The 10,659-nt window shown below is 37.8% G+C and overlaps 1 protein-coding gene across 1 annotated transcript in view; it reads right to left on the bottom strand.

The window, feature by feature from the left end:
• Window positions 1–2,716: 2,716 nt before the first annotated feature.
• The window catches only part of LOC139937431 (leishmanolysin-like peptidase), a 32,600-nt gene continuing 24,657 nt past the window's right edge, over window positions 2,717–10,659 (bottom strand). The window contains exons 14-17 of the mRNA XM_071932572.1: window positions 9,671–9,801; window positions 8,008–8,215; window positions 5,997–6,158; window positions 2,717–5,249 (exon numbers count right to left, since the gene is read on the bottom strand). Of these exons, the coding sequence (XP_071788673.1) occupies window positions 5,140–5,249; window positions 5,997–6,158; window positions 8,008–8,215; window positions 9,671–9,801 (611 nt within the window). The 3' untranslated portion in view covers window positions 2,717–5,139. The remainder of the gene's footprint in view (window positions 5,250–5,996; window positions 6,159–8,007; window positions 8,216–9,670; window positions 9,802–10,659) is intronic.

Here is a 10,659-nt window from a genome sequence, read left to right as displayed (position 1 = left end):
GAAATTGAAGATAAAGAGGTCACAGTTGAGGTCTGTCTAGATATGAAACTAAATTTTCTGTTTTCTGTTTTTTTTTTTCTGTTTTGATGAAAGAAACGAACAATATTGGCAATGTCTTGACATTTTATGATTATTATATAGGATGAAGGGTCACCTAAGGGTTGAACGCGTTGGGGTACAACAACCATGGAGCTAAGAATGTAAACTACACATCAAACACAAAAGAAGGAAAAAGGAACATCCTGCAATTGTGTTTATTTTTATTATCAAATGTTGAGGTACTTACACTACAGTTTCTATTTCAATTGCCACTATGAAGTTAAATATCCAAATAATTAAAAAAGTGGTTGATTAAAGTTTTAAAAGCAAGAAGAAAGGTAATGGGTTTTGGCTCAAGCTAAAATTTAATACTAAATTTTCACTTTACCATGAAAAATAAATTAATAATTAACAATAATTAAACGCAGTAACAAATTAAACTCGGGCTCAATATTTGTTAGGAATTATAACATTGGACCCTGTTTTCATGAAGGATACAAGTCTTTTAAACCTTAACATTTTAGCACGGTGGATCAAATTTATAAAATGTTATACTTCGTAAACATTGGTGCAGGTACACATGTACATACACATAAAAAAAAACATTACAGTAGGTTTAAATATAATGGCCGACTGCCTGTGAATTCGGTGTACTCGTCCCAAAATATGTAAACTGCACATGGCACATGCGCAGTAACACTACTAATGGGTGCGTTCGTTTAGCTTCCCTGGGTCTACCCCGTGGTGCTCACTTGGGTGAGCCCCTGACGAGAGCTTAACGAATGATCACACTCGCCCTCTCGTGGGGTCGGCATGCACCTCAGGTCACCTCACCCGGGTGAGCCCAGTCAAAGCTATTCGAATGTACCGGGGCAGACAGGGGTGGCCCAGGGAAGCTAAACGAACACACCCATTGTAAACTGCAAATGCACACTAGCGTACTAACACTACTGGTTTTCAAAATAAGGGAACTTTGCGCATTTTTGTATGGAACTTATAGTGGTAAGGCGCATACACGTTTGAATGATTGATCTTCCCGTTAAGGGAACTCGGCAAACTCTGACAAGGGGATATAAACACCAAGCTGATTCACAGAAAACATAAGTGTTACGTCTATGATTATGAAGGGCACAAATCAAGAAATTGTGATTCAGTAACTAGACAACAAACTTATTCTTGTCAAATCAGCAGTTAGCCGCTGGATCAGAATCCAAATCCCTATGATTACAAGTCCTGCAGTCCAGGAGTAACTGGATGCGCTAGAAGTCGAAAGATGGACTGTTGCAGTCGTTTGGAACGACTCTGGAGCGCCTTGATTTTAGGAGTCAATCTTGTCATGAGCCGAGCCAATGTAAATGTTATTTTAATTTCTCCTGTCTGAAATTTCATTGGGTAAACCTTTTTGGGTTTGGCGCAACTCTGGCGCACCTGTCTGAAATGGGTGTTAATCCTTGGATTACGAGTCAAATTTAAATGAATATCTAGCAGTGGGATAACCCAATTGGGATTGCCTTTTTTTGTGTTTTTACAACCATTTTTCCCCTCTTGTGTGTATTGCATGAATAAATAATACTGAAGTGCTTCAAGCACTACAACATAAAAGAACAAGATATTTACACATGCTATACTATACAGTTAACAAAATCATGTTTCAAAATGCAACACAAATACAATAAATTATATGCTGTTGAGATTTGCTATTTCAAATTTCCTCCACTGGATGAAAAATATGCGGCACTGGACATAGAGTAACATGCCATTGGGCAAGTCATTCTTGTTTTATGCAACACTTGTGGTAATTTACGGTTGTACGTGATTTTAGTGTCTTTTGCTGTAGCAGTCGACAAGTAATTACTTGTTATCAGAAACACAGACAAGTTTTAATCTGAAAGCTCACTTCTCATACCAGTACCAATCCTCCAGAAATATTTGTCCATCTGAAATAGCACTTCAAGATCTCTAAATCGCCACAAGATCCCTACATTGATGTACAGTACTCATCCACCAAACATTGATAAACCATAACGGTGTAGGCATAAACTGTATCCTAGCCAAACCTAGCCACAGCCATTGATTCCTACACAGTCCTAGGCCTTAATTCCATTCAAGGCTTGGACTCTGGCTAAGGGCCCAGTCCAATATTGAAAAAGTTTTTAAATTTTCTGATGAAGCTCAAGCCGCAAACTAAGCCATGTGCTCAAATTGTTTCAAGACTGGTAAAAGTAGAGTCCAGAGAAACAAAATAGCTACATCTGAACAAATAACAGAATGGAAACAATCTATATACTGGTGTGGTGGGAAATAATTCTTAAAAGAAAAAAAAACTGGGGCAAATCATTGATAAAATTGAAAATTACAATAACACAAACTCGTAATGTTTGTCTTCAAAAAGATGCATGTTTTGTCTTGAAAAATTAAAATACACCTGGTGAAACATGTCATACATTTACTTTTTTGATCTATTCAATATTTCAATCGTATTCAGACTTTATTGTATTAAAAATAATCTAAGCCACTTTGATTTCTCAAATTTGAGAATGGCAGAATGTTAGTTCAGAATCCATTGCACAAAAGACAAATTTTTAAAAGCACATAATTTACGCAGTTAAATGTTTAATTGTTACTTAAATTATTGTTACTTAAACAAATTTACCTCAGTTATCAAATGCCCAGCTTATGTTTGTTTGTTTGTTTGTTTGTTTGTTTGTTTGTTTGTTTGACTTGTTATTTGTTTGTATGTTGGGGTGTTTGTTTGTCGTCTTCATGCCTTACATCAAACAGGACGCAGCTTCATTTACGTAATTGTAATTAACTCTGTGATTATTAAACTACACTTAATTTAATTACCTTTATAAATAATTGTTTATTAAAAAATACCAGCAATTCCCAACAGTTATTTCATTACATTATAAAAATTGTTAGTCAAATTTATTACACCTCATACATATTTACAAGATTGTTATGAATATTCAATGTTGTGACTAATTTTTTGTGACCACCTGACCACGGCCTCGCAATATGCTACGGGTTTGACTTTAAAACCTTACAAGCATGTGAATAACATTGGCAGTTGTTATACGACCAGTATCCGCACATTGTGTAACCCAACATAAACATAACAAAGCGGTGAAAATTTGAGCTCAGTCGGTCATCGGAGTCGCAAGGAAAATAGTGAGAGAAAAAAATCTTGCAATTTTTTCACTGTTTTTAACTACATCAGATTTTGGACGAGATCAAAACTTATTGTTTCTCACATTTCGCGACAATTTAAGGATTCAGGCAAAAACATTTCTACTAATAGGGAAGTTTTCCATCATGACCATCAAATCTGTCGACTTTTATAGTTTCACTCTTGCCAATGTTGCGACAACCTTTTCTGCTAAATTTCATCAAAATTGACATTTTCTTGTTCCCGTAATAAATTTAAAAAAACACTCCACTTCGATTCTAAATATTTATGAGATGTAATCAAACAAATACAACATGAGTTGAGCGAAGTTGAGCAATTTGCCTCAGATTGTGCTGTTGAATTATTAAAGCTATCCCCCTTTATATCCCCCATAGTATTAGGGAGGAAGTCAACAACTTCTAACAGCAGAAAATAGTTCTCTGAAATGTGATGCGATCAAGCTAAATGAGTTGTTTGTCGGAAATTATTGTGATACAAGCCGAAATAGGCCGAAACGGTTGAAGCGGTTGCATTTTGACAAACATTGTTTTTGAAAATTTAAATGTCACAATTTATCTTAATGTAGTTTGTTTATAATTAGCAACTTCCATCCTGATATGTAACATCAAAAAGGAAGTGTGCTGATGTATGTTTAATAAACAACCGAACTTTAAACTTCTTTTTCTCACATCTCTTGGCGTTTCTACTTGCACAACTTAACGGTACCAACATGTGGTTTTACAGCATTAAAGCTTAGATCAAGCTCTTTTCAAATGTAAATACAAATAAAAACACACCCTGGGTCGACAAACGACTCATTTGTTTGATCGCATCATAACTAATGTTCTCCACAATAAAAAACAGCCATTTTGTGCTTTGCTCTTTCTTTAATAAAAAAAAATCATCTGTTTAATGGCAAATTGAACATGTTTTTCTATAGATGTACATGTACTACTAAAAGCCTGTGCGTTGCTATTTACATGTAGACTGATTAAATAGTGGCAGTTTTAGAAGTGAAAACACCCTGAGAGGAAGTGAAAGAATTAAGACGACCAGGAAATTAATATAATTAAGATAGTACACTCTCTGGGAAAGTGGGACCCTTGGCTTCGCCTCGGACCCCGTCACAGCGTGCAACAACTGTATACTGTGGGCGTTTATGTGCATGAATATTTTGGAAACAAATAGGGACCAATCCCAAACAGCAACCTGGGCCCAATTTCATAGAGCTGCTAAGCACAAAAATTTGCTAAGCATGGAATATCTAACTTTGTAAAAACAGGATTACCAACCATATTTCAATTTGTTGCATATTCCTTGTTACTTGTTTTCAGCTGTTAGTTGGTCATCCTGAAAATCACTTTGAAATTTGGTTGGTAATCCTGTTTTTATCGAGGAAGAATTTTTGTGCTTAGCAGCTCAATGAAATTGGGCCCGGTTGAGAGATTTAAAGGCATATGTATAGTAAAATGTTTGCGTAGTTTTACAGACATCAGACATCAACTTAAAGTAACATCACGCCTGCTTGTACCTGAATGCAACAGCGTGAAAGATTGGACTTATTACAGCTCAACCCAAAAGGTTCAAGTAAACGCAAAGTGTTGAAATGATATTTTCCTAATTAAATGTTTCTACATGTACATTACCAACAAAGAAAATTCATATTTTTACCTTTGCACTAAACAAAATTTGATCAAAATATCAACAATATTTGCTATTGGGATGAAGTGTTAAAATACAAACTTTTGTGGAAGTTAATTTTTAAAAAGCGAGAGGCGATGGGTTTTTGAGTTTGGTGGTTTCGGTAATTACTCAAGAATAACAAAAGAGGAATGACGTGGGCAAATTTTGGAGCAATGTGCAAAGATACAAAAGAACTAGAAATTGGTCGCTTTATGAAATGTTTTTTTTTTTTAAGGCAAGCAACAAAATTATAAAGATAAATTTGTGAAAAGTAGAGTGAAAGACAATGAAAGTAAAACAGTGACTACCGTGACCTTTGACCTTGTGACATCCGGGGCTAAACCAGGGCAAGGTTCATCTGTGAAAGTAAACAAAAATGAGCAATTTGTGATTATTTCCTTAATAATATAAATAGCAATTTGCGGTTAAATGAAAAAAAAAACGACTGGAATTCGAGGCAGCGGCCTTCGGATTTATGTGGCAGCACTCTACCAATTAGGTTTGAACCATGGCTTCATGGCAATTAACAATTATATGGCTTCTGACTGGCACCCTCGCAAAAGATATTGACAAAATAGGGAGACCGCCAGCATAAGGCTAGATAGAGAGCTCAGTGTGTAGAGCACCGGCATGTTAAGTCGCTGGTTCAAATCCTGCTGCAGTCAATTTCTCTTTGTCTAACCCAAAAATCATTGAAAATTTACCCAGTCAGTTTCACTTGTAGTGCGTTACTTAATATCAATTACAATAAGCAAATATTGTACAGATGTCGGACAGATTTCTAATAATTCACATCAACAACCTCTACCCTGGCAGGTACCCGTATACTCCTCAGTGATGAGAAACAATAATAGTTTAAGTAAGTTGCCCAAGAACACAGGTTTCCTGACAAGGGTTAGAATTACCACCTCTGACGACTTATATTACGCCTGCGGTGAGCAATATGCCATGCATCTTATGAAATAAAAAATAGTCCCGACTAGTCTCAAAGTCGCGACTATTTGAGACCCAAATTAGTCGAGTAGTTAATTTCACTAGTCGCCCAGGCTTAGATACACTAACCTGTTATGATATGAAACCATTGAAATGCATTTGAATAGCTTACCTGTCGATAAAGATTTGACTAACTTCATGCACCTATGCCCACAGCCATTTGAGCAGCACTTCTTGCCATAACCGCAACTCTGGTCACTAACGATACAGTCTTCTGAACACACTCCGATAGAATCGTAAGCTAGCTTGGGACACTCCCCTTCATCACCGGGTTCTGTAAATCAGACAAGATTAGTACTGTGTTTCAGGCTACAAAATCCAATAAGAGAAGTCTAATCGACAGCTGGTCACTGGGCCTTACATCATTCCTGAAACCATCTCAATTCCCTGGGGAGTATACAGCCTGTGCTGCGAGTTACAGCGCTCAAAGCTTATCAATCACATAAACCATCTCTTCCCACACAGGTACCCATTTTACCCCTGGGTGGAGAGTAGCAATTGTAAAGTGTCTTGCTCAAGGGCACAAGTGTCACAACCGGGATTCGATGAACAAAATTTATCTTTACCCACATCCAGATGAAGCACCTGAACTTAAATATTATATTAATTTCACCCTTGCAGAGTGACTGGCCAGCAGGACCAGTTAGCTTGTCATTTACTAGACTGGTACCTGTCTTTATCTGCAAGGATAAAGACAGGAACCAGCTATTCAGATCCAGTGATTCCATTGGGTATAATGATACCATTGGATAAATGCTGTGACTGAAAGCTACCTTAGCTGGGTTTGTTTTGACTGGTCTGACTCACCTCGGTTGGCCAATCAAAACTCAGAATGATATGGAAAGCTTACTTTCGGTCGTCGGCACATGTGTGTCCACGTGTGTGGTAGTATGTACACAGTACATGCATGGTGGATACGGTACTTGCTTGGTAATTTTGGTGTAGAATTTGTGTGTATCTCTATGAGCGGTCAAAGGTCAAACCACACACCGGTTTTTGGCCGGTCTCTGGCATTATTCACGAGCCTCGAAGAATGACGTCAGACGTTCAGGCAAGTCATTTACTAGTCCACCTCCTTTTTCAGTAGTCCGTATTTAACACGAAAAAAGGATGCTTTTCAAAACAGAGCTAGCCAGTTGGACCACCTAGAGTATTTTTTGACTTGTCTTCAGGTGTTTTAAAGGCACTGGACACTAATTGCTAATTACTCAAAATATTTGTCAACATAAAAACTTACTTGGTAACAAGCAATGGATAGCTTTTGATAGTATAAATCATTGTGAGAAATGGCTCCCTCTGACGAAGCGTAGTTTTTGAGAAAGAAGTAATTTTCCACGAATTTGACTTTGAGACCTCAGAGTGAGATTTTGAGGTCCCGAAATCAAGCATCTGAAAGCACACAACTTCGTGTGACACAGGTGTTTTTTCTTCCATTATTATCTCGCAACTTTGACGACCAATTGAGTTCAAATTTTCACAGGTTTGTTATTTTATGCATATGTTGAGATACACCAAGTGGGAAGACTGGTCTTTGAAAATTACCAATAGTGTCCAGTGTCTTTAAGTGGCATTTGGCAAGCGAATTACTGCTAAGAAAGATCATTCATCCCTTCTTTCATTAAAGGAACACGTTGCCTCGGATCAGACGAGTTGGTCTATGAAAAGCGTTTGAAACAGTTTGTTATGAAATGCATATGGTTAGAAAGATGTTTTAAAAGTAGAATATAATGATCCACACAAGTATCACTCGAATCTGCACGGTTTTCCATTTAAGTCGCGAACTATCACGGTCGGCCATTTATGGGAGCCAAAGTTTTGACTTCCATAAATGGCTGACCGTGTTTGTCGACCACGCAATTGCGAGGCATATTTGTGTAGATCATTGTATTCTACTTTTACAACATCTTTCTAACCATATCGATGTTATAACAAACGGTTACAGGACGTTTTTCAAAGACCAACTCGACCGATCCAAGGCAACGTATTCCTTTAATGGTTTATTCTTACTGGAAATAAACATACATGAAGATTACACAATTTATTGTGCATTGCAATAAAAAAAAGTCTGTGGTACCAGTGTATCAAAAAACAAATGCACACAAACATGACTGATCGTTGCTTACCACTAACTGTAAGTTCCAGAGTTTTTCCACGTCTGGAACCTCGAGGACATAATGATCCGCAGAGTTCTTGACAAGACGGGCAGACAATCTTTCCTGTGTGGAGGTATTCCGATGATGTAACGCTGATTTCGATCGACTGACCTTCCCAGGAGCACAAATAGTTTACCCCCTCTATGGTGATTTTAAGGCCATCTTTACCACAAGAATACTAACAAGAAATGCGTGAAGAAAAAAAAAGGAATTAATTGACACCCAGAAGATGAAACAACATTAAAGCCATTGGACCCTTTCGGTAAACAGTGTTGTCCAAGGCCCACACTTTGTGTACCACAACTTCTATATCAAATAACAAACCTGTGAAAATTTAGGCTCAATTGGTCATCGGAGTCGGGAGAAAACAACGAAAAAACTCACCCTTGTTTCGCGCGTTTTGCCGTGTCATGACATGTGTTTAAAATAAATCCGTAATTCTTGTTAACGAGAATTTATATTGTTTTTCTGTTTTCTCAAAAAGTAAAGCATTTCATGGAATAATATTTCAAGAGAAGTCTTTCACCATTGCCTTCTGTAAACCTTGTAAGTTATTTGTAAATCTGTGAACCTTTTTTTTTTTCTGAACCGAAAGGATCCAATGGCTTTAACTGCAGCTAAAATATAGGATTCAAACTGCCTCTAGCTACTGGGCAATCGCGGTGGTCTAGTTGGTATGACACTGCTCTGGAATAGACCCTTCCCATATGTAAATTGCACATAGCGCGTGCGCACTAAAGTTTTGGTTGGCAAAATGAGGGAACGTCGCGCTGTTTTGTACACGGCTAATGGGTGCGTGACGCAGACGCGATTGCGCGTCTGCTTAGTGCACAACTCTATGGCGTTTGCCAACCAACAGGGTCTGTACGCATGCGTGAATGTAATTAGCATTTTTCATGGGAAGGGTCCATTGCAAAGGTCTGGGGTTTGAATGTCTCCCGAGCAATATGCATAGAGTGATTGTTTTTACAGAGCTTGGGAAAGTAGTGAGTGTACAAGGCTAACACATATCGGTGTTTATGAGTAAAACCCTAAATTTACAATTCGGAGATATTTTTCTGTTGGTATTTGGAAGAATGAGATCGTTCACATCATCTGGTTTTCAATAAACATACCATACAAACAACCTGCGGAAAAATTCAACCAAATAGACCCCTTGCAAATAGCGCCACAAGCTGTAACAGCTTGGCATGCTGAACATTTTTAAAAGGGCAATTCCATGGTTATTCTGGTTACATTTTGGATGTACTTTTGAGGTTCCTTTGGCTGTATCTACCTGACTGAAAGGGTTTAATAACTGTTTTTCCCGTATAAGTTAGGGTAAACCTAGACCTACTTCAGCACCAAAGATGAGATCCACTAAAATGTGTTAGGTAATGAAGACACTCAAAATTGGTAACTCATGATACACTTCTTGACATTTTCATTTCCCGAATGTTTTGCAGGAGCTAAGCACAGGGCGACGAATGCCGATTATTCATTGCGAATTTGTGGCGTCAAAATTTGTACATTCGCAATCACAGGAAGTATGAACCAGGCTTAACCGTGAAATTGCCCAAAACAAATATAACTTGCAGAAATGGAGTTAAGAACGTTAATAGCTGATGAATACAGTCTGAATATTTGTACTTACCTGGTAACATCCTGCTCCCCATGTCTGCTGTGCTTGATATTGATCACACTGTGACTGTCGCCAGGCTACCCCGTGCTCTACACACGTTGACCCCATCCCATAATACTCTGCTGCTACATTCTCACTTCTACCTGAAATAGTCAATTGTAATTGATCATATTTGTGATATCGCAGTGAATATAAAATGCACTTGGGAATGTTTAAAGGCAGTGGACACTATTAGTAATTCCTCAAAATAATGATTAGCATAAAACCTTACTTGGTAACGAGTAAGTGGGAGAGGTTGATGGTATAAAACATTGTGAGAAACGGCTCCCTCTGAAGTGACGTAGTTTTCGAGAAAGTAGTAATTTTCCACGAATTTGATTTTGAGAATAGTTTAGAAGTTGAGGTCTCGAAATCAAGCATCTGAAAGCACATAACTTCATGTGACAAGGGTGTTTTTTCTTTCATTAGTTATCTCGCAACTCCGACGACCAATCAAGCTCAAATTTTCACAGGTTTGTTATTTTATGCATATGTTGAGATACACAAAGTGAGAACACTGGTCTTTGACAATTACCAATAGTGTCCAGTGTCTTTAAGAAGATGAATGAAACTGACAATAACTATAGTTGAGGACTTGCATGGCGAGGTACAAATATACATTTGGTTTAATAATCATAACGATAATAACAACAAAGTTTCATACAGCACACTTATCCACCAAGGTGCTCAGCAACAGAAATATTTTACAAGATTTCAAGCCTTTTAGGGCTCCATTCAATGAAATATGCTAATTACATTCACGCATGCGTACAGACCCTGTTGGTTGGCAAACGCCATAGAGTTGTGCACTAAGCAGACGCGCAATCGCGTCTGCGTCACGCACCCATTAGCCGTGTACAAAACAGCGCGATGTTCCCTCATTTTGCCAACCAAAACATTAGTGCGCACGTGCTATGTGCAATTTACATATTTCATAGGAAGGGTCTATTGTGATGAAACGC

This window comes from Asterias amurensis, chromosome 5, assembly GCF_032118995.1.
Source record: "Asterias amurensis chromosome 5, ASM3211899v1".
Classification (NCBI taxonomy): domain Eukaryota; kingdom Metazoa; phylum Echinodermata; class Asteroidea; order Forcipulatida; family Asteriidae; genus Asterias; species Asterias amurensis.
Note: the sequence above shows the minus strand (reverse complement) of the source record. Positions and strands in the feature narration are given on the sequence as shown.